Source organism: Scardinius erythrophthalmus, assembly GCF_964197995.2.
Source record: "Scardinius erythrophthalmus genome assembly, chromosome: 11".
Taxonomy (NCBI): Eukaryota; Metazoa; Chordata; class Actinopteri; order Cypriniformes; family Leuciscidae; genus Scardinius; species Scardinius erythrophthalmus.
In genome coordinates this window covers 32,983,005-33,007,618 of record NC_138231.1, presented here as the reverse complement: position 1 = coordinate 33,007,618, position 24,614 = coordinate 32,983,005, and the positions used below count along the sequence as shown (strand labels likewise).

The 24,614-nt window shown below is 37.1% G+C and overlaps 2 protein-coding genes across 4 annotated transcripts in view; both read right to left on the bottom strand.

The window, feature by feature from the left end:
* The window catches only part of pinx1 (PIN2 (TERF1) interacting telomerase inhibitor 1), a 29,737-nt gene extending 17,881 nt beyond the window's left edge, over nucleotides 1-11,856 (bottom strand). The window contains exons 1-6 of one of the 2 annotated variants that reach the window (XM_081378081.1): nucleotides 11,648-11,856; nucleotides 11,145-11,254; nucleotides 8,488-8,580; nucleotides 8,304-8,385; nucleotides 7,989-8,072; nucleotides 1,079-1,164 (exon numbers count right to left, since the gene is read on the bottom strand). In XM_081378081.1, the coding sequence (XP_081234207.1) occupies nucleotides 1,079-1,164; nucleotides 7,989-8,072; nucleotides 8,304-8,385; nucleotides 8,488-8,580; nucleotides 11,145-11,254; nucleotides 11,648-11,666 (474 nt within the window). In that variant the 5' untranslated portion in view covers nucleotides 11,667-11,856. Of the gene's footprint in view, nucleotides 1-1,078; nucleotides 1,165-7,988; nucleotides 8,073-8,303; nucleotides 8,386-8,487; nucleotides 8,581-11,144; nucleotides 11,255-11,495 lie in introns of both variants that reach the window. The other variant, XM_081378082.1, reaches the window with a different exon arrangement.
* A 3,968-nt stretch (nucleotides 11,857-15,824) lies between these two features.
* On the bottom strand, nucleotides 15,825-23,030 carry tdh (L-threonine dehydrogenase). Of its 2 annotated transcripts, XM_081379091.1 has the most exons (10): nucleotides 22,934-23,030; nucleotides 21,964-22,282; nucleotides 20,039-20,238; nucleotides 19,823-19,865; nucleotides 19,625-19,695; nucleotides 19,007-19,156; nucleotides 18,635-18,807; nucleotides 18,464-18,554; nucleotides 17,887-18,156; nucleotides 15,825-17,776 (listed from the first exon to the last, which is right to left on the bottom strand). In XM_081379091.1, exons 3-10 carry the CDS (start codon nucleotides 20,226-20,228, stop codon nucleotides 17,637-17,639), a joined length of 1,128 nt encoding a protein of 375 aa, XP_081235217.1. In that variant the 5' UTR covers nucleotides 20,229-20,238; nucleotides 21,964-22,282; nucleotides 22,934-23,030; the 3' UTR covers nucleotides 15,825-17,636. The 2 variants fall into 2 exon arrangements, with proteins under 2 accessions (XP_081235217.1, XP_081235218.1); XM_081379092.1 differs by lacking the exons at nucleotides 21,964-22,282; nucleotides 22,934-23,030 and adding an exon at nucleotides 20,798-20,823.
* Nucleotides 23,031-24,614: the final 1,584 nt, after the last annotated feature.

Below are 24,614 nucleotides of genomic sequence, written 5' to 3'. Positions count from 1 at the left end.
TCGCATATAGCGTCCTTCACTGAGCGAACCTGAGGACGCTGTATGCGAAACGCATTGTTCGCTTTGAATAAAATAAAAGAGTAAAGTCAACAGTGTGCGTTAGAGTGGTCTTATTTTTGTCATTTAAATCCGTGTCTGCTATCTACCTGCACCTACCAGGCTGTGCATGGACCTTGGTTTGAATTCATATAGACATTCAAACAAATTGTCAAAATGTCCGTCTTACAACATAATTGGTTATGGCTTAAGTGAGCGTAAACCGTTGAGAAATAAAACGTATATCAGTATATTGGATCTGTGCGTCAAAGTGACAGCAGCCTTAAATTACTGCTGCTGTCCTTTTAATGTTAAACAACAAAAGACAAAGAAGAACCACTCAATGCTCTTGACTGAATAACATTTGTACTTAAGGATTAATCTACGTTTCATGGCTGGTAAAAAAATATCTATGGCCGGTAGATTTCACTGGCCTTTGTCAGGTGTGACAAAGTTACTTTTAGGCCCTGGTTTTAAGGTTTCTGGCTTTGCATTGTCATGGCAACATAGTAAAATGGGATATAACTTTACAAAGAAAAGTTAGTATTTTAAAAAATGGTCCCATACACTTCAATTGTAAGCGTTTCACTGTAAAAGGGAGATCATACTGTTCATATGGGCAGCTCACACAGAATTCACTTTCAAATTAAACAGCTTTCTTTTGGTCAACGCAGCAAATCAGTAAAAACTTGAACCCAATGAAATCTGCATGGAAAAATCTTCCGCTCTTACATGAAATTCACAATAGCATAGATTTTGTGACAAATACGATTGGGGGGGGGGGGTTGGGGGTTAAATCAAGATTATGCTTATACTTGTATTGAACCTGAAATATTTTTTTACGACATTTTAAAGAATAAAAAAAAAACATGTGTCGCAAAGTTACACTGCTTACCTCATCTTGGCCTCTTGTTAAATCAAGGGTTAAATCAAGATTATGCTTATAGTTGTATTGAACCTGAAATATTGTTGTACGACATTTTAAAGAATAATAATTAAAAAAAATTTAAAAAGAGATGCGTCGCCAAGTTACACAGCTTACCTCATCTTGGCCTCTTGTTTCTTGTTTCGATCGTTTCCCAAAAATACAAGCCAGGTCTGTTTTGCTGCGACTGGACAGGTCCTTTCCTGCGAGAAAAGGTTAAAAACATGAAGACTTTTTATAGATCTTTGACATTATTCCACACAATAGAGCATGAGAGTTCTGTTTTATTGTGAGGGCAGAGGAGTTCCTTTCAACCTGCGCTTCTGTCAAACTATCATCCGCTACTAAACACATTTTAAAAAGGCATTATCAAACATTACTTTCCGATTTAGAAAGAGAAACGTGTTAATGCATTTCACGAACGTCTGGAGAGATGAAAAGGAAATGTTTCCGCTCGCAACTTGTTGACAAATGGATATTTTTCTAGTGCCGTTCAACTGTGTAAACTATTGATTTAAATGGATAAGGGTCACAGGACAGTTTTGAACTCCTGCCGAGAGGAAAGGTTTAGAGGTAAAAAAAGGGCACGTTGCATGGTCGCAGGGGATGAAACGGCTGAGGAAAAACAAACGGTGCAGGACCGACCCCACCTCACACCTCCCGTTTTCCAGCAGCTCAAAGGCTCCAGGAGTGCCTGGGCGCCCGTCTCAGCCGCGAGTCCTGTTCGTACAGCTGCATCCTCTTCCTCCAAGCAGCTCCTGATAACACTCGCTTATTTATTGCTCTAGGGTCTTTTTCAGCGTGGCTTTCAAAGGGGAGACCTTGCCTTCAAGTAACCAAGGTATCCTGTAAGCAGTCTAAACAAAAGGCCAGGCCGAACAAGCTTTCCACTGATCACAGTGGACATCAAGTGGAGCCCAAAAATGACCTTTTTACTTTTGGAAAAGAGATCTATCAACTAACAAAGGTTAGTTTTGGGTGTAACTACAAGTGCCACAGAAAACCTTAAAAGGATTAACGCAACCAAAAATGAACATTTCAATCATGTACTGATTTTTCTTCCCCCATTCAATTTAAATGAATGAGAAACTGGAGATTTCAAGCTTCATAAAACCAGTTCATGACAACATGTGCGTTATTCCAGGTTTTCATAAATCATACGATAGCTTTGAGTGAGAAACAAACTGAAATTCAAGCCATTATTCACTGAAAATCTTCCCCTCCAGTGAGCTGTAAACCGCTGTGACCAAATCATTGAATCAGATGAGTTAAACTAAAAAAAACTGATCAGTTTGATTCGTAATGAATCACTAAATCAGTGAGTTAAATGAAAGAACAGATATCTGGCATTCATGAATCATTCAAGTTGGTTTTCTGAACTGAATCAACTAATTCTTCTTGATTCTTCACTCCTTATTCTCATTGTAAATCTGGGGACATATACACAAAACATCTTAAGGCTAAAAGTAGCTCCCAACTCGCCGATTTAGTAGAAACTCTTAAAAAAAAATGGGCGTGTCAGTCCTAATTTTAGGACTCCTATTTTTGCTCTAAGAGTATTTCACAAAACATTTAAAAAATGGCTGTTGCAGGCAATTCGCCTAAACAATCCGCCCAAAGACACAGTAAACCTTTGAGCCAATAAGCGATAGATCCTTGGGTGCTGAGCCTTTTCTTCATAAATGCAATAAATGTTTTAATTTATAGAGTTTAATCTATGATGAAATGACATAAAAGGTTAATTCATGTACAGGCAAAATGAATGATGGAGAATAAAACATTGTCGTCAAGTTGAAAATAATGTCCGTGCTAATAGCCTTGTGGGCAGCCCGGGTGACCAGAGTTCGAGTTCCAGGTCCTGGACCTCACAAGGCGTATGGTGCACTTTTTGTGTCATTTTAGAGATTGACAGCCATTCATTTACTGCGATTATACTGAAAGCAGTATAAAATAAAATATACATTTTTATTTAAAAACAAAATGCTTTAAAGTGTCGGAGAGCCATCGACGAGAGGCAGTATAGTCTACAAGTGCACATGAGGTTGTGAAATCCTGTTGGGAGCAAGGTCACTGTTGAGATGGCAACGAATGTGACGGAACTCTGGCCAAACCAGATTAGCAATCACAGAGGCTTTTTTGGATCGACTTGCTAATCTGACAAGCAAGATACTAATTGACTGCCTCATAAGACACCTACATAAGTTCTAAGCTTGTCAGTTGCAAATAAAAGAACAAAGACAGAGGCTTTTCTGGAACAGGAAGTGAAGGTGACAAAAAAAGATTGGGGGTGTTCTTTGAACTGCTTGAGCAGGAAATAGTAATGATGAAAATATTATATGCAATGGTTTGTTTCTCAAACGAAATCAGGTTAATTGTTAACGAAGGGGTCCCAAATTGTTTCGTTCATCTGTGTAACAGCTTGACCCACTCAGATGATGAAGTGCTTGCAGTTCAGCTCCCATCAAAAAATGCTGGATCAGTTGATAAATGGGCAGCAAATTAAATCTGGGTTACTGGTTTACGCTGCTTGTGTCTGAGATGGGCGCTGGAGACGCTGGTGCCTTTCTCCTGTTCTGAAAGCCATCAATCTTTGAAACAAGCTACCTCCATCCTGTCTAGAGTGGGGCTCAGCTTGATTCCATACTAAAGGATCAGTCCAAAACCAAAATAAAAATGACATTGAAAGAAATATATGCAGTTTTACCATAATTACACAGTACACATTAATATCCTGACAAGAGATAATCAGCACCACAATACAATAAGAGACCACTACATAATACATTTAAGGTTGCTAATATTACAGTCAAACACTTGGACAATTTCTCATTATTACTTTTTTTTTAATAATAGTGAAGTAATCTGCAGTAGTCAACATTTGAAGTTGATCAAAAAAGTTCAAAGTTGTCCTAAGACAAGAACGGCTATTGTTCAAAAATCATGTTTAACTTTGATGAAAGGTTTTGATCCACTTCAAATGTTGATTACTGTAAACTATGAATTTTAAGTATTGGAATTATTTATTTGAATTAAAAGTGATAAAATCTTCAAAAGAAGATAACTTACCATTCAAAAGTTTGGGGACAGTAAGAATAACGAAATATATATTTTTTGGGACACATTTATTTGATCAAAAGTGACAGTAAAGACACTTATAATGTTATAAAAGATTTATATTAATTCAAATGAATGCTGTACTTTTGAACTTTCTATTCATCAAAGAACCCTGAAAATTTTTTTCATTGTTTCCATACAAATATTATGTTTTCAATATTAGCGGTTTTCAACATTGATAATAAATGTTTCTTGAGCATCAAATCAGCATATTAAAATGATTTCTGAAGGATGATGTGACACTGAAGATTGGAGTAATGATGCTAAAAATTCAGCTTTGATCACAGGAATTTCGTTCATCTTCGGAACACAAATTAAGATATTTTTGATGAAATCTGAGTGCTGGATCACTACTCCTGCAGGCTTATGGACACTATAACTTGCTGGCCCCGAAAATGTATTAAAGACATTGTTAATATAGTCCAAGTGACTCAATCTTAAGTTTATAAAGCGACGAGAATACTTTTTGTGTGCAAAAACAAACACAAATAACAACTTTATTCCACTTTTCATTTCCTTCTCTCTGGACCTCGTCTTTTTACGTAGTGTTTAAGCGTAGCGCGTCTGTGTTGCACGTCACCACGTAGGCTCACTATTGGGCGACTCTGGTCATGTGTGATACGTGGTGACGTGAAACACAGACGCGCTACGCTATTACACTACGTAAAAAAAAACTCGAGGTCCAGAGAGAAGGAAATGAAAAGTGGAATAAAGTCGTTATTTTCGTTTGTTTTTTGTGCACAAAAAGTATTCTCATTGCTTTATAAACTTAAGATTGAGCCACTGGAGTCACTTGGACTATATTAACAATGTCTTTAATTCATTTTCTGGGCCAGCAAGTTATAGTGTCCATAAGCCTGCAGGAGGAGTGATCCAGCTCTCAGATTTCATCAAAAATATCTTAATTTGTGTTCCGAAGATGAACGAAAGTCTTACGGGGTTGGAACAACATGAGGGTGAGTAATTACTGACAGAATTTTCATTTTTGGGTGAACTAACCCTTTAAGCATCTAGGTCAAAAGATTTTGTCCACTTTTTATCATGATGGTACTGTGGTATTTTAGAGTTTAATGGTCTCCAGACTAACTGAAGTATTACATTTACTTTATTTAGAAATAAAATAAAAAAAGAGTGTAAACATTTAAACATTAGACATAACTTATCTCTGTTAAATCCATTAAAGGCCTTAACCTGGCAGTGGCTTTGGTGGGGCGTACCCGGGAAACGTACAAAGGGTGAGGTCTTCTGTGGGTTCCAGATCAACTAATATCCGCAAAAGGTGATCCAAAGCCTCCACAGGGGACATGGGCGGAACCCCGACACGCTGGCACAACGAGACAATTGCCATGACAACAAACCACAAATCCATTAGCAGTTGTAACAACCAGTGTCATGTTTGTCATTTCAAAGACAGTTAGACGTCCTAGTTCCACTTTCAGGTACAGCAACTTAAATCTCAAACAGACTGTTACGGATCAAATTACTGACATCACACATTCAGAGAACAGAGTCTTCACCTGAGAATTAATTTATCAATAAATACATTCAAGCAGAATCCCATTGCAATATTTTTACTAAGGGATAGTCCACCCAAAAATAAGTTCCAAACCTGTATGCATTTCTTTCTTCTGCAAAACACAAAAAAGTATATTTTGAAAAAATGTAAAACAAAAACAGCTTCGGTTCCCATTGGCTTACATTGTATTTTTCTTTTACAAATAAACAGGTTTGGAATGACATGAGGGTAAGGAAATACTGACAGAATGTTTATTTTTGGGTGGGCTATCTCTTTAACCTCTGAATGGTGATGCTTTTACAATAGGATGTCAATCACACCAAGAATAGGAAAAAATATTTTTTTACTAATGAGCTTGAGTGATGCTTTTTCACTTCAGGAAGACACAAAATGAGACTTATGGAGGCAGAGGTCAACACCACCAATCAGAGTAGAGCTGAGGTCACGGACATGAGGTTAGTGAGGTAGCCCAATTGCCTCGGGGTGTCGTGATGAGGTTGTGTGTGAGAAGTCTCATTCTGTCTCATGAGACATGAGACCCGTCCACTGAAAGTACGATCTTCCTCCTTGTAGTTAAACAAAGGCTTTAAACAGAGACAACGGCGGCAACAACAACATTGTTCTGGATGCGGTGTTATCTGTGGGACTCATCAGGTGCTGATTGAGGCCATTTTGAGTAGTAAGTGCACTGGCCTGTGCTCCTCACAGGAAACAGGAAGTCAAGCTTAGGAGCGGTATGCTACGGTGTCCTCTCAGGTGATAAGAGACGTCGAGTTTTTCCCCAACATTCCTGACATCTTTTATAAACATCCATCATGGAAAATGAGACAAGGTCTAAAAATACCACCCTTAAAAGTGTCACAGCATCATGAATATTTAGACCCGAGGCCAAATAAATTTCCCACTCATAGAGACCACCAACAAACACCAGGCTGCCTTGCTCTCCATGCTGGGAAGGATGTGAGCCATTCAGCAGAGGTCAACACTACGTGACAAAACATTCAGGGAGATTGTTCAGCTGCCTGATCAAACTCAGGATACTTGTTTGTCTACATGATTGTCAGAAAACATGGAGCTTCATGAAGTGACTCCCTGTACTAGGGGCGGCACAGGCAGCTGGTTAAGCTGACCGCCAACTCGATCATGCTGATCTACTGCAGCAGTGACCCGTGAGCTTGTACTACACATGCCAAAGCATACAAAGTTCAGCTACTGAACACAGGAAGTGATGGAAGGGGGGCTTTATTTATAAAGGAAATTGAAAAATAATACCAAAAAAAAGAAAACTGGCTCGGCTGCATGAATGTTTTTCAAATTAACACGTTATGTAGGTTATTTAAAAACCACCTTTCACCACCAGACTTAAATAGACAAACCTGACTATTATAGAGACTCAAGTCATCTCTTTACAAACGGATCAATCACCAAATATAGCCCCGCAAATAAAACAGATAAATAACAACACAATTAAATACAGAACTTCTTTTTTTTTTAAATAAAATTGTATGAATAAAACTATTGATTCTACAGCAGTGGTTCTCAACTAGGGGGCCTTATCTCAAGATGACTTAATAATTTTAAGACAAAACAAGCATTAATATTAATATAAATTATTTAAAGAACCAGAATAGTATCGCAAATGTATACATCACGATATGCATATCGCAACAGCTTGTAGTAACTGGGGTCATGAACAAAAGACAAAGAGAAAATCACTCGCTGCTCTTGGCTGAATAACTTTTGCAGCTTTAATAAAAATCAATATATATTTAATTCATACAGTGAAGAGTAAGCAGTGTCTTTTTTTTTTACATCTGATTATTCAGTTTCTGTTGTTAAATAAACCTAATGTAGGCCTACCTGAAACCCTAAACCCTGTGGTTTACACTGATGTTAAAATAACATTTCTACTGTAAAACACTGCTGTTCACTTTCAGAAGTTGTAGGGATGTTTTCTTGTCAAAAAGAATGTGAAACACATGTAGGTTATATCATTTTAAATATATTTTAAAGATAATTTAAGTTTATTTTACACACTTTAAGCATTATCATCGCATTTCGCATTTTTCTTAAATATCGTGCAGCCCTACTTGATACCCTGGTTATATAAGGAAACCAACATTTAAGTGTGATTTTTTTTATCCCTGAAAAATCCTGTAATGCTTACATGCTTAAAAAAAACTTTCAATTATTTTTTATTATTATTATTATTATTATTCTTAAAAAAATCAGAACATCACAAAGTAACTGGAAAAGTAATGGGGCCTTTGAATATTGCTGTGGATAATTGGCCTTGGAGTCAAAAAGGTTGAGAACCACTGTTGTAGAGCAAAGTTCGCTCAAAATAAAGTCCTGTTGCATAATGTCAGATTTGCAAGACGACACTGAATGGCTCACCTTTAGTGAATTTCATGTAATGGACCCTTTTCTTTGAGGTCTTTGATTTCTCTTCCAAACTAAATCCTTGCTCCTGTGTGGGATCTGAAAGTACACAGAAAGGTTCAAATAAAATAAAAATTGCATCACACAATGTTTTTAACATAAGACTGATTCACGCAACTAAAATGTAACACATGAAAACCATATAACATAGTCCAGGTCATTTCAACATCACAATAGCACCACCTATTGGACGTTAAGGAGAATTAAAGCATTTCAAAACTACTTTTACACAAGTGGTGTTTTGTCTTTGATGTTCAAAATTCTGCTTACTGTCAGTGTGGTTCTGTCCATGGCAGTTGTTAAGCTCAGCAAGGAGTTGATTAAAATCGTCCTGGTGGGCAATCCAGTTGTCCTAACAACACAAAGGAAGATTGATGTGACTAAAAAAAAAAAAAAAAAAACACAACGCAAAATACAGTAGCTCAAAGAGAAAGAAATAGGAATGGTTTCTCACCTCGTTGTTTACAGAAGTGCCCAGGCCCAGTTTGTTGTTCTTGGCTTTAACCTTAATGTTTTCTGTAGACCCCTGTTCACTCCTGCCAAGACCCTGCCATGCAAACAAACCAGGAAAACCGTGAGCACACACAAATAAGAGACTGTTAGAAGAACCATTACATTTCCATTTCCACACAAGCAAGACATGCGTTGTATCTGAAATCACATACTATACAGTAGGTACTACATTTGGTTTGAAACTTACTTCACAACCATTAAAAAAAGTATGTTCTATAAAGTATGTCCTATATAGTATGAACGCGTGTATGAATGAAATTCGGACTTACTACATCTGTAAATACTAAAATGTTGTCATTGTCATGTGGCCTACGGCTAAGTACTGCCATTCACAAATCCTCTCCCATGGCTTCAGGTATAGAAAAGTCACCATTAGATGCGCACTTCAGAATCTTGCCGCAAGTAGTAAGTGATCCGGGTACCTTTTTATGAATACAGACATACTACTCATCTCACATACTATTTTACACCTATTATATAGAATGGAAATAGGCATATTCTGACGCAGCGATGGAGTTTTTTTTTCTTCTTTTTTTTCTGTTCACTGATTTTCTCCATGAATTCCAGCTCATCCAACAATCTCCACAAGTAAAACAAGAGCAAAGTCATTTCAGCTGATCACATTCCATTCTGAAATGGAAATGTGTGTGTGGGGGGGGTACTTTAAAGGGGTGGTATAAGGCCCTTTTCACAAGATGTAAAATATCTGAGTGTATGTTAAGGTTTAGCTCAAAATACCCCACAGATATTTTTATATAGCATGTTAAAGTTGCCACTTTTAGAGGGTGAGCAAAAACGCACCGTTTTTTTGTCGGTCCCTTTAAATGCAAATGAGCTGCTGCTCCCGGCACAGGGGGCGGAGCTACAACAACTTGTGTCCTTTTACCTCTGCACTGAAAATTTCAAAAACTTTTAGCCTTTTATTTTCAAACCGGAGTCAGACAAAGATGGAGAGGCTCGAGAAGAAGTGACAACATTTCTGAATGGTTTGTTGATGAATTTATGTAGCTTATGTGTAGTTATCGTCTAGTCATTGATTAGCATATTCTGTCTTGATAATCTATAAATCATGTTCCGGGGGGCGGAGTTTATGTAAATTTGAGGGTCTGTGATGTCACTAATCCCGAAGGAATGTCGTGTAGTCCCTACCAGCCGCTTGTTGTAATCCTTAAAAAGCGATTTCTTTAAAATAAAATATTTCCCTTTGCTTTGAACTTTGAGCATCGTAAATTTGCAGATGTTGTTTATGCTCAATCAGCAACATTACAGACTAACTAAAGTTAGAAAAGTGAAATCATAATCAACCACCCTTTTAAGATAAAGTAGAAATAAACCAAAAACAATGATTTTAAGTTTAGATGCTGAAATGGACCCATCTCTATAAGGTTTTACACAAATGTGGCCTTCACAAAATTATAATCAGAAGCATGCAAGCACTTTGATACACCTACTGCAAAAAAAAAGAAAAAAAAAAGGCCTGTTTGGGCTGATACGTGTTGGTGGTTTTTAAGATGTAGCCCTGTCTTACAATAAACACTTTTTACCTGTCTAACTATGCAAGTGCCTGAATGTGGATTTTCTTGTTCTACAACAGGACCCCACCTACTATTTTTGATATTTTGTTCCTCCACTGGAGCACCCATAGTTTTGTTAGTGTGTGCCAAATGCACCCCTGGTTGAGTTATTTTCTTTGATAGATGCATGTTCATTTTCAAAATAATGACTTCAATGAAAGTTGCTTGAGTTTATTTCAGATGGAATTTAATTAGGCCACACGTTCTCTCCCTGGATGTGCATAGTTACTATTTCTACCGTTATTTTATTCTATTTACTATTTATTTTTATTAGTGTAAAAAGGGAAAAGTTATACTTTGAAACAATTTAACAAATCTGGATTAAAATTTACATTTAAAACACATTAAGCAATTGTCTTTATAGTGTGAATTAATTTTTTTTTTAATACTATATTTTATACAATGCCAGCCCACAATGCTTTCACTGGCCCCATCACAAATATAAATAAATGAATAATTCAAATTTAACTTTTTTATTAGTTTATTTGGTACTTTAAAGACTATCATACATTTCTGTGGAAATGTAACTCTTCATCTATGTCAGCGAGCTAGATAATGTTGCCATGGCAAGCAACATGTTTGTATACAAAATTGAAAGGTGTTCAAGAACACAAGTAGTCATAACACATGTAGGATTTGTGGGTTGATTAATATAAAATGATTATGGCCTTAAATGTTCTTACATTAAGGGATGGAAGGCATTCCTCACATTTTTGAAATTACCGGAACAAAAGTTTGTATGTTTATTGTGTTTTAAAAGTATGTTTTTATTGATATAGACCTACACATCTAAAAATATAATATAAGTAACAAGTTTAATAAGTCAATTTAAGACGTAGACAATGTGGTTGTGGCAGCAGTCATTGAGTGACAGAGAAGTCAATTGGCCCAAACTCTCTGCGGCGTTCTTACACCTTTCGATTTTGAGTTTAGAAATATTTTTAAGTTAAACTTAATGTTCATTACAGACATTTGACGTATGGTTGTATTAGTGTGTTAGTTAAGTTCAGCCCATAATTTATACCTTTCCTTTGGCCCAGCCCATACGTTCCAGCATCTTCTGTCCAAATTTAGACTCATCGTTGCTCCAAGTGGTGTTTTGGGGGTCCGCTGCCCATTTCTGTTTACGACGTGCTAATAAAATACAAAAATTATGATATAAGTGTACAAAAAATAAGCGACTACAATAATAGCAGATTTCGTTTCATGTTCTATCAGAAATATGTTAATGTTTCAATCTTTTTTTTTTAAGAATGTCAAAGGGTTTTGTGTCTATGAGGTAGGCCTACAGTATAAAGCGGAATTATTTTTGACAACTCATGATTCGCCCTGTGATATTATAGGGCCAAGGTGGCTAGCCTGCTAGCAAACATACCGAACAACGTGGAAGAATGCAAGAATGACTTTAATATACGATATTCATCCAAATCAAAAGCACATCCCTAATTCAATTTTACAAAACCGACAGCTAATATTTTCAAAAACACATACAACTATCCTAAAATACATTCCAAATTGTAAACTCACGTTCGGCAAGCATGGACATCTTGAGGGGTCCTTGAACACATGGAGGAACAGGCAGGTTGCCCTATTTGTGCCTGATTTAAAAAAGCTCATAATCTGTCGTCTCAAACATTACAATATTATTATATGATGTATAATTATTCAAAAAAACACAACAAACTATATCATGCACGTGCATTTAGATTATTTACGAAATTAGTTGCCTTCATATCATCGCATTTTAACACTTTTGTAACAGTAGATGGCGTAAGTGGGTTAACTGCTCTGCTTAAAAAACATTTAATTACAGTAACTGCTTAAGGAACTCATTTGAGCTTTTACTCATTTATTTGCGTTTCTTTGATGATAGTGTATTTTTATAACAATGGTAGCTAATGTCAAGATCTTAAAATAAACATTTTTACTGTAGTAACTGCACCTGGTAAACTCACTGGTACATCATTGCAAGGCCTGGTCAAAGTTGCTTAGATGATATGCTGTTTTTAAAGCTAATTATGATTATGACAGTAATATCAATGTAAAATTAAGTAAGAGCCTATAAATGAAAATCCCCATATACAGCATGTACTGTGTTAATGTGGTCCTAAATGTTTTTTACTGAGCTTTCCCACAATGACTGTCACTCTCTAATGTCTCTAAGCATTGAGCTGAAGATTAAGTGATTACCATAGCAGCCAATGCAGGTATATCAGATTTTGAGGACACTGTCTGAATAACAAACAGATAAAATTTCGTTACTTACAGAATTACACTGTGGACAATCAGTCCCAAAGATCAGATTTAAAAACTAAATCAAATGTATGTGCAATGTTAGCAAAGTATCTTGCACTTGTACTCCATATCTTAAAAAGTTTTTTTTTTTTTTTTACCTGTACTTAAGATAAAAATGTGGAGATAGGATAATATTACATAAAAGGCCACTTAAAGATAGCATAAAAATGTTCAATGGGTTTATCTTGGCTTAATTTTAAAGAACCCTTGCCAAAAAGGTTCTTCGCTGTAAAAAAAAAAAAAAAAATGCTGCCTTGTACAATCAGCTTGGATGTTTAAGTAATTTCAACTTAAATTACATTAAACTGACTTTTAAAAAAATAACTGCAATCTTGTATAACTTTGTAGGCTATAACTAATTTTGATGAGTTAAAGGATCGTAACGTAACAACATGTGTTGTCATAACTTTTCATTTTTTTAACATTGTATATAGAAGGAGCTGCTTTATGAGCTGTTTAGTCAAATTTAATCAAAATAAAAAATGAATTTAAAGAATGTTTATTCATTAAAACTAAAACGGTCCAAGATCCGTAATGTCTTTGTTTTTCTCCACTCTGGTGCTAAAAGTGTTTTTCTGTTTCACAGTGATGAAAATCAGAGTCCAGTTGCTGTTTCTGGGCAAGACCCCAATTATTTGTGCTTTGCATAACTAGACTTTTTATACATTATCTATTTGTTAGAGATACAATATATAATCCGCCATAAATATAATGTCATGAGCCTGTAATTACCTCCAAATGTATTGTGGTTGTGGTCTCTATTGGGTTTGTTTCAGTTTTAGACACAAGATATAATAACTACCAGATAATCCTTTTGTCTGTTTTCAGAAAGAAAAAGACAAGAATGACTGCAGATGGGCATTGTTTCTGAAATTATTCATTTAATGACAGATTGAAATATAGTTGGATATAGTAAGGAAATCATAGCTGTTAAAGGTAAAACTCTTTAAACAAATACATCCTTACAAGGCTGAAATTTCTTGATCCATTTAGGACAACACAAACGGTAATTTCCCTGCAATGGGAAGCATGTGATTAGGGAGGTGATCTTTATCTTGAGGTTGAAGAGTTCATCCGCTGTCTGTGGTGATATACAGTGAAAGAAGAAGAGTCTGGGTGATTAATGTAACCTGCTACTGCTGATGTCTTATTGAATTCCCATCTCGGTACACTGCACAACCGCAGAGGTGCAAGTCACAGATCGAATTGCCATCAGTAATCACTCAGAACTGTGGCAAAAATGGATGTACTGGAGAATATTTCAATATTCATCTGAAAATACTTTTTAAAATTAGTGGCACAAATCATGTTTTTTTTTTTTTTTTTATCTAACTAGTTAGATAAAATATTATCTAACATACAATTAACCTATTATTAAAAGTAGCTATTTTTTAACAATTATTTATTTAAAAAAAAAATAATCAAGTAAATAATCTATATTAGTATCTTAGTTAATAATCTTCCATTTTTTACATTTTTACACAGATTGTAACTTGACTGGAAGTCAATTTTTACATTTTGTCTATTTAATTTTGGATGTTTGACAAGGTTTAGCAACAATCCCCTATTCGTGGAAAGTGTCAGTGAAGACCAGTAAAACATTTTGTTGACCAGTTTGTTTTTTCATTCATCAGACCACAGGAAGTCCTTATATGGTTGTTGTCCGTTTCCATAGCAACCGGTTACCCTGTGACAGAGTTTTTTGGCACTCCCCTGTTTAAGGAACCAACCAGGAATGTTTATATACTGATCTTCATTTAGCACTGACAGATTGCCAGCTCTGATATTCAATATTCATCCAGCATGTTGACAGACTCTCGCATTGGTTGACAGGAGACATGAGGAGGTGTGTCGACACGATCAATGGTTACACAACATGACACACATTAAAGGGTTAGTTCACCCAAAAATGAAAATTATGTCAGTAATTACTCACCCTCATGTTGTTCCAACCCCATAATACTTTCGTTCATCTTCAGGACACACACACACACACACACACAAAAAAAGTATAAAAAGTATTCTCGTCGCTTGATAAACTTATGGTTGAGCCACTGTAGTCACTTGGACTATTTTAAACATTGTTTAAATGTCTAAAATAGAAGCCTCCATAAGCCTGGAGGAGTGAGACAGCTCTCAGATTTAATCAAAAATATCTTAATTTGTGTTTTGAAGATGAACGAAAGTCTTATGGGGTTGGAACAACATGAGGGCGTGTAATTACTGACAGAATTGACTAACTCTTTAACATCTCTGACTGTGCTCTTCCTCCACCAGACATTTTAATTTCATTGCTCAGTTCTGGGAAACACGACGAGGGTTTCTTGAATTAGGTGTGCCAGAATACCTGAGAGAACGAGTGGGAGGAGCTTATGCTGTCATATGGTGCCATGCAAATGAGTGTTATGTGATGTTTGCATGACATTTAGATTAAACACTGCTGTTAATAATCTAAAATGAAATGGATAGCTGGATGTTTACAGCAATAATAGGATGTGAAAGTCGGAAGGTTATACAGTGCAAACCCATTCCAAGAAACTGCCTGTAAAAAAGTCTTACATCATGCCTAACTGCATTTTGCGGAATAACATTGTTCAGGTTGTGCTACTGCTCTGCGTGACTGAGCACATGATTGTGACATTCTGTCATAGCTAGATGACAATTGATCTGTTCAATAAATAACCTGTTGAGCAATAAAAACTTTTCCCTTTTTACGGATATGACGAGACTCGCCACGTCAGAGACAATTTATTTGGTAACGTACGCAATTTCCCGCGAAAACCACCCGGACATATTTTGGAAGAAGGATTGATGACTTATTTAAATTACATTATTTAAAATAAATGCACATAACTTAGAATTAAAAGCGCCTTGTTATAAAATGTTTTATTGTTTATTAGAATTATTTATTTATAAAAAAAATGTAATAGGCTAGACATTGCTACACAATTTGTCTCTTGGCTGCATTTATCGAGCTCAGACATTTAATTCTGTTACCCAAATTATTGTAAGACAAAATTAAGAAAAAAGATCAAATGAGATTTGAATTTACTTGTTCCTAAACTATATCCAGTTTTACAGCTTAATATAAGCTAAATGTATTATGTTTTTAACTTTATACATTTATTATCTTATGTTTGAAAACAACAAAAGTAACTATCAGTTATAACTATATCAGTTATCTTAAATGTAACAACTACATTTTCACTTTTTCCATTGGCTGGGCTTTGCATTTCCCCAGTTTGGTGGTCAAGTAGAGGTCATATTTGTTTTAAGACATACCTCATACCAGTGAGGATTCCAGACAATGTGATGTGTGACAACCTCTACATTCTACAATGTTATGAAATTATGGAAAGTTATGAAATGATGGAAATACGTATAAACAACATTTTGCAACATTGTTATTGAACAAAGGATTTATAATTCTATCAGATACAGAAAGAAGTCAAATAAACCTGTTGCAACCACTTACAGTAAATTAATAGCCTACTTTTGTTACAACATGATTAGAAATTAAATCAGTGTAAGTGTAAACCTGTCTGTGGACATTACTTTATGTCACACCATCGCTCACATTGTGCAACAGTGCAGACAAACAACATTATGTGTTAACATTTCACATGATCATACTTTACATGAGATACAATTTCATTTGGAAGAACTGCTGACAGTTAAAATGGTCCTCAACTGAAACTCAGCTAGAGCATAACTCTCATATTACAGACGGCAAAGTTCTTTGCCAAGCAACTCGCCACAAAACGACACAATGCAATCTTTTTTTTTTTTACATTTTTGCAGTGTTCATGCTAGAGACAAACTTAAAATAATCTTTTGACAGTCAACATTGACAAGTACTTACATAACCCTGTTTATCATATAACTACCGCCCTATTATTGCCCCACTTTATGAAAGAATGGTAAATCTTTTGTTACTGCATATACTGTACAAACAGACATTACATAACTTGCTTTCAAAGTGTGCACTTGCAATCTAAATAGAAAGGAGACTTAGTCTAAAGGCACTAAAATATTTATGTGGCACGACTCAATCAAAACATGCAAAGGCAACAGGCCGCGGATAAGGAACATAACTCAAATGGTTCAGAGATAACTTAGGGAGATTATAGTCTTAAGTCAATGCATTATGTGCTAATCACCTTGATCAGAAGTGACAAGACATGCAATGCGGATGTGCATTAATGTACAGGTCTCGTCTTGTGCAGTCAGTATCGCTGCGAGAGACATGCCATCAAAAAGTTGGATCATATTTCCCACAAAGTTATAAATAAAATGTTTAATATGACTGGCAGGATAGTCAGCCGAGTAATACTTAACAAGCACAGATGAACTCCAGGAAAATGAAAAAAAAATTATACACAACTCATGAAAGACAACGTTAAAGATAAAAAAGCTTTATTGACACAAGTTTTGTGATCATAAGAACAAAAAATGTGGATGCAAAGCTTTACTAAAAAATAATAATTTAATTTCGTTTCCCATTCTCCCCTTCTTACGGGATAATATATTCGCTGTGGGAAAACAATTATGAGCAAATGCAAGATATGAGAGAAATTGCATTTAACAAAAAGCAACTTTATTAGAGTGGAGCAAGACCGAAACTTGCAATTTCCTTGTGAGCAGTCTGAATAAATAGATAGTGCACAAGAGAGGGAAAGCAACCAAGAGGGCAATGATAACATCATTTATCAAGACAACCCCCACTTTCCCTGAGGACCTTCATTTGAGTCCCACCCTGTTAAAACCACAGAATCTTTGTCTGTTTATTTTAGAATGGGCTGCAACTGTAGTTACAATTCCTATTCCTTTTATTCCCATTACTCTGAACAAAGCTATGTTTTAGGAGCTGCAACATTCATTTTTGGATTTTCATGTCTGTTTGGTTTATTTTGCCAGGAGACATAATTGATCCGTTCTCACTAAATGCAAAGCACTTAAGGACACGTCGGGTTTAAACCCATTCCTTTCCCAACATTTAGCTTTTAAAATACCTTTGCGTCTCTGATGGTTTTCCCCTCTGACTAGAAAAGAGACCTGACCTCTTTGTATAATCTGCAATTACACATACATAGCCTGTGCTAGTCTATACAGATGACACAAAAGAGAACAGGAATATGACTATTTACAGACCATGGATCTCTCTTCTGCATCACTATAAATCTTTATAATATGTACATATTTTCATTGTCCGTGAGCAGACTCAGTTGGCCTGAGCGATGCGGGAGTCTGAGCCGATGAAGTTGAGCATCGTCTGGACCAACTCTGGCAGGTCGTAGTCGTGCTTCCAGCCCCAGTCATTGCGGGCGTTGGAGTCATCAAAGTTCATGGGCCAGCTGTCAGCTATGTAGACAAAAACAAGATCACACGATATTTTGCACCATTTATTTTACATTACATTACATTTAAAAATGTTTGATGATGCGTCTGAGAGTAGATTTATTGGCTCATACCTATAGCCTGTCGTACAGAGTCAATCTCATATGTGACCTGAAGGTCAGGAAGCTGTTTCTGGACCTCATTTGCGAGTTCCTCTGGAGTGAAGCTCATGGCGTTGATGTTGTAGGTGCGCATACTGAGCGTTTCCGTTGGCGCCTCCATCACCTCCAGCGTGGCCCGCAAACAGTCATCAATGTACATCATGGGAAGCCGTGTATCTGGCTTTAGGTTGCACTCAAACTTGCCGTTCTTGATGGCGTCGTGGAAAATCTGCACGGCATAGTCTGGAAAAGCCAAAAGAAACAGACTTTCATGACTCTTTGCTTTTTTTTTTTTTTGGCCAGCAGTCGCAGCTAGCTGTAACAGTAAAACAGTAACAGCTGTAAAACAACTTTTCAGGATTTAACATGTGACTTTAGGCAGCAGGAGGTGTGGTTCAAATGGCTGGCTGGCATTGGTGCAGGCTATCAGTATATCTAAAAATACTCAAAGTGGGCAACACCCCCGTTCTGAGCATGTGCCCATTGCATAACTTCAATTACGAACACGAGCAAGGTCATGTGGCAAAAACACAGATGGAGCAGAGTGTACCTGTTGTGCCACCGCCGGGCTGCGAGTCTGCAGAGATGATACCGGGGTACCTCAGACAGCGGAAGTCGAGGCCATAGCGGTGGTGGTAGTACTGCAGAAAATAACATTCTGAGTGACATAAGGCCCAGAACAGTACTGAAAATACTGAAATAAGGATGACCTGTGTCTTACCTCTCCCATAAGCTCCGCGTGGACTTTAGAGACGCCATATATGGTACGTGGTCTCTGCACACAGAGGTCAGGAGTGGGGTTTCGAGGTGAAGTTGGTCCAAAGGCACCAATGGTGCTGGGCACAAAGAGCCTAAGCCCGTGTTCTGCTGCAATGTCGAGGATGTTGTGTAGTCCTACAGAAAAAAAAAGAAGATGATTTACATTTTCTGCCCAAAAGGAATCAAAAGTTAAGCTATTGTAATAGTAAGATCAAAGTAGTTGAGAATACATTTCTGTTTGATAGCAGAGGGGGGAGGGGGGACTAAATGACTATCAGCCACTAACAAAACATGGTAAGGCACTACATTGAGTTCAAGTTTTCTAAAGTCTTACCTGTGATGTTGACTGCTCGTGCCAGTGCCACATTAGCTTCCCCGACAGCACTTAGAAGAGCACTGTAATGCACTAACCAGGTGATCCTGTTATTTACTACAATCTCTCGCAAGTTCTTATAGTCCAGAATGTCAGAGTAGATAAAGGGTCCTGTGTGGAAGAGGTTGAGAACTGTTAATCGACACATCAGCACTTGCGTGATTTGTTAAGCTCTATGCTATGAGTATTGTTTATTTAAAAAGTTTAACGGACTGATAAGGGAAAAACTTTATTCACGTTAATAAACTATTAAAATAAATGCTAGGAATGCAAATCAATTCTCTAAGCTACTAATTATAAGAGATTGTACAGAACAGGTCATTAACACCACAATTAACTTAATGAGCATTTCTTTACTGATTTAAATTACCTTAACATGGAAATTATAAATGAAATCTTACAACAACTCTAAACTACATTTGGCAAACATCTGGTTTAAATGAATATGGTTTATGTAATGTAATAATAATAATAAGACAGAACCCACTAATAGAGTACAAACACAATTACTTCTCTAGTCTAATTAAATTATATATTAAGAAATCACAGCCTTTCATTTGAGATGAACAAAAGACGTACCACTGTGAAATACGTTGCTTGGTGGTTTCCTGATATCTGAGAGGATCACATTGTTTTTTCCAAATCGCTTCCTATGAAACAGGAATAATTGTTTTATATAAGTTTTTTCATGTAAAACTTAAAATTAAGTGTTACACTTACAAATGCATCTATAATGCAAAACTGAACACATTTCCCCATGTACTGTAACACACATACCTTAAGAGTTTAGCAAGCCCAACCCCTAGTTGCCCGAGGCCACCTGACGGAGAGAATTTTTTTTTTAATAATCAAATATTATGCAAAAAACACAGTAGGGGAGTCAGGAACCACCTTTCTTAAAAATAAGCTAAAACATGGAGATCAACATGTGAGAATTACACAAGTCCCAACTTTTTAAATAAAAAAAATGCATTAATCTAGTCGTTTTTATACCTGTGATAAGAACTTTGGGGTGGTCCGTCTCAGAGAAGGACACAGAATGAAAGCTGGCATCAGATCCAGAGGTGACCTGACGTGGGGAAAAGCTGATGTTGCGTATCGCCACAGTCAGAGACTGACATCCACACGCAGGGGTCAGCAGGGCCTGCTTTGCCACCTTACTAAGGGCTCTGAAGACTGGCATACTCGGTTACCTGCAAAAACAAGAGGATAGACAGGCGTTGAGACATCACATAACCAAATGAATGAGTATTAAAAGAATAGTTCACCCTAAAACGTGAACGGTCATCATTTGCTCACCATCGTGTCCTTCCAAACCTGAATGACTTTCTTTCTTCTGTGGAACAATGATGACAGCCTCAGTCACCATTCACTTTCAGTGCATTTTCCCCCCCTCCATACAATGGAAGTGAAAGGTAACTGTCATTTTGCCTAACTTCTTTCTTTCTTGTTCCATAGAAGCAAGTCATTCAGGTTTGGTAGATACTGGACATCTAAATATAAAAGCGTGTGCTATATTTGTATTAACATTTCGGGTCAAACATTGAACATATGTTTCTTACTTCAGAGCTTTTTCCAACTTAATCACATGAGGCTGAGAATAGCCGATTTACCCACGCAAAATACACCGGTATCCAAACAAAATTTAATGAACCCTAGTGTAATGCATCTCAAAGTTCATCCTTTTAAAAATTCATACAGTAAACTTTAGAAAACAGTACATTTCCAAGTTGTCATCGTCGAATTTCTTACCTTGCAAATGTGAAAAGAACTAAAGGAACGAAGAATGTAATTTGAGCGTATTTATAGGGCCCCGCCTTCGGCGGCAGCCAATCAGCACGCAAGACCTGTGCGCGAGCGCTGCTCTGGCACCACGCCGAAAACGGGGGGCAAGATGCCGAACACATCCTTCAATTCAACCTCTAAAGACTTCATTGTGCCAAGTTCTGCTCGTGTTCCCCGTTTTGCCGAACAATATCATTCATGACACACAATCCGAGCCGGTTTGATCTTGAACGGAAAGGTCAGTCAGCCTTCAGGGAATTTAGATCAGTTTAGGTTGTAAAAGACTTGTTTAGACTGGCTTTTCCAGTCAACCCTGGAACGCAATTCTGGGTTGTCTTGTTACATGTTCACACTGTTAATACTTTATCCTGGGTTAGTAATAAATCCTTGGTAGACATGCTTAGAGATTGTAAACCCCGTATTGGAGTTCTTGTTTGCATATTTATTAGGCTAATACAGCACGCGGCTCGTATTAATAAATGCTTGCCCATCTGTACCCAAAAGTCGCCACGTAGACCCGCTCTGGTCTCTTTAAGTATTCACATATCATACAGCCAATATAATACGCTCACTTCATAACTCACTGTTTCTGTTTCGACATTTTTATCCGTTTCACTCAGACATGGAGACTACTCTGCGCGTGAATATTTCAAGAAATAAGCACTGAGGAAGTTCATGATTGGTTGTCTGTTGCTAAACAACTCGCTGTTATCTAACACAGACTAGCGGCTCTGTGCGTGAAGAACGTGAGCAAACTCACGACGACGACACCCTATGAATGAACATCTTAAAATAACGAGCACATCAGGATTTGGATATTCTGTTTCACATGAACAATCGTATTTTGTCAAACACTAGCTAAAGGGGAGTCTTGCGATGAGATGATGAATAAAGACATAGAGGACAATCACCTCTTGAGCTTCATTATAGGCCTACTACAATCACATATAAGATATTTGCAGAGATCAAAGACAAAGTAATTGCATTGAAAGGTAAAAGCGATTCAACAGATAGTGTAAAATAAACAATGGCCAATGCATTTTATCTTTCTAGTCAAGCCTTACATATAAGGTTCTAATTTCAATCATTTTAAAAGCAAAACGCAATAGATTTCAGTAAAAGAATTCACTCACCTATTGACAAATAAGATTCAGAGATTTGGCAAAAAAAACGTGTTTTTCTGGTCTACGCGAGCAGCTTTCTTTATTTGGTTTTCCGTCACTGACGCTTCTTTCAGTATCTTCCAGTATTGCATCAGCCCGCCGAGGAGGTTTTATATCCGCAGCACGAGAGGCTTTCAAGAGAAGCCGGCTGCGCTCTGATTGGCCAGCGCTGGAGGTGAGGTCCTGGTCACGCCCCCATGACGTCTGTAGAACTGAAACATGACGACTGAGGGTCTTCTTCAGGGCTGCACATGTTCAACCCACCTCTCACAACGAATGCAGTCGGGACCTTTGATTATGAGATGGGGGTGGAAAGTGAGCGAAAGAAGAAATCTCGTAGTAAAGACTGGGAGAGAACATTTCGTATTTCTTGTAACATATTCTGTATTCCGATATGGAGGACCAAACAAATAATGACCCAATGACATTTTCTTGCACTAAATTTAGTAAGAAAATCGTTTATTCTTAAACATTACTATTAAAGTCGACATGAAATCCAAATTGACCCTATTTACTTTGTTAGCGCATAGTCTTGTGGTGAACAATTAATCCGTGCAAGTTAATACACAGAAACAAATTGTTTGCCGTGGTAATCTTTAACCGAAATCTGAAAAGTTACTTCCGGTCTGGAATGGCGTTCATTTTCTGATGACGTCAGTTTGACGGCTTGGGTTCAAAACGCTTAACCACTCCCCTCAAACCAAACGCGAAGTGTCGCATCGCGTTACTCGCTCTAGATTAGGCTACTCGCGGGATGTTTTTCTTGTTTTTCGCGTCACTCGCGAATAAAAACATCCCGCGAAAAGGAGTGTGTCATCATCATCAACAACACAATTTATTTCTGCCATAATTTTTCCGTCATGTCTGAAATAAATGATATTGCTGCTCTGTACTTGTTGTGGAAGTCCCAAATACTGAGGAAAGCCAAACGCCGACGTGCCTGCATGGGTTCACAGCACCATCCAGAGGCGCACTCAACTCGGTGAATGTCACCGTCTTCACGCGAATTTTCTGCTCGAGTTGAAATTTTTCAACTTGCGCGGAAGACGCGATTGAGGCGATTATCGAGCTTTCGCGGCAAACGCGTCGCCCAATTCGCGTCATTCGCGCCGCCCGGCGGAAACGGAAGTTTCGAGTGAAGGCTTCTCCGGAAACGGAAGTTTCGAGTGAAGGCTTCTCAAGCAAGAAAAAAATGTTGGGCGGGACTTGATTTTGTCCATTGTGATTGATTGGACGGTTGTGGTTTGCTATTGCTGTGATGTCATGTGAGTGACAGGTTGCCCCGCCCTCACACCAGTAAACACGTCATCAGAAAAGAGATGTCCTTGCAAGAGGGAGTGGAAGTTATTTTGATTAAAGATCAAAAGTGGATACATCATTTATAATAAATAATACAATATTACTACTTTAAACTTTTTTTAAAAACAATTTTACTGATTTATTTTTATAATAATAATAATAATTATTATTATTATAAATCTGTGAACACCCCTAAAAGTATGTTTTGGCATCTTTAGAAAAAAATTAAACCTGAGCATGTGAACAAAAATAATAGAGGAACGTTACAAGCATAAATCAGCCTTCCTTTTTTTATTGTTGCTGCTATTTTCTGCCAATGCCTGGATGACAAGTCAGAGCTATTACAGGTTATGCTCTGCCGCACACCATTAATATGATTAAGTTTTCCTTTGATGCTTCAAGACCATTTCCTCTCAAAACAATCAATCGAATCTTTACCCTGAAAATCCATTAAAATCTCAATTGCATCACTCCAGGTGTATTTATGAGGCTTCTCAATTTAAGAGATCAATACTTGGACAGAGAAAGGATGACTAATCTTCCTCTTTCCACAAGGTTAAAAAGCATCTTCTGCAGAACAAACTAGTGAATGAGTAACTAAAAGTGACACACTTTTAGGCTTGGCGAGGGGTGTTTACCAGAGGGGTTACTTCAGGTCTGCCACCGTCTCTGTGAACCTAATGTGTCTATTAGACATTGTTTTTACAAAATTAAAAGCAAAATAAATTTAGCACATACATTATTTCCAGACATTGCAAAGAAATCGTTACTGATGATCTTCACAGCTCAAGAGGTCACGTATAAGGGGCACTTGAAACTTGAGTACACGTATAAGGCCCGTCCCCCAGGAAGCACTGCATGTTCCTGATAATGAGCAGGGAAAGCACACATGTGTTTATGTGATGAGAGATATGGCGCTTTACACAGCCAACGGTTGTATATGTATAAGCATATGCAATGTAAAACTATCATTTGTGACAAAAAATGACAACTTTAATACATATATATGTCGATGTCCTACAGTGTGTGTGTGTGTGTGTGTGTGTGTATATATATATATATATATTTTTTTTTTTTTTTTTTTTTTTCCTATGAAATATTTTATTTAAACTATATATTCTAGAATAGATCCCATTTTGCTAGCTTTTTTTGCAGCACATGTGCTATCAGTGTTTAGTCCTTATCGGTCATTATCACTTTGCACTGATAAGATGCTAAGTCAAACTGACTTCTGTAGACTCTTTACAGTAGTAAGTCTGATTACTGAAACTGATTACTGTGACTCGTATAGATCAGTTTAAATATGAAAACACCACAAGGCT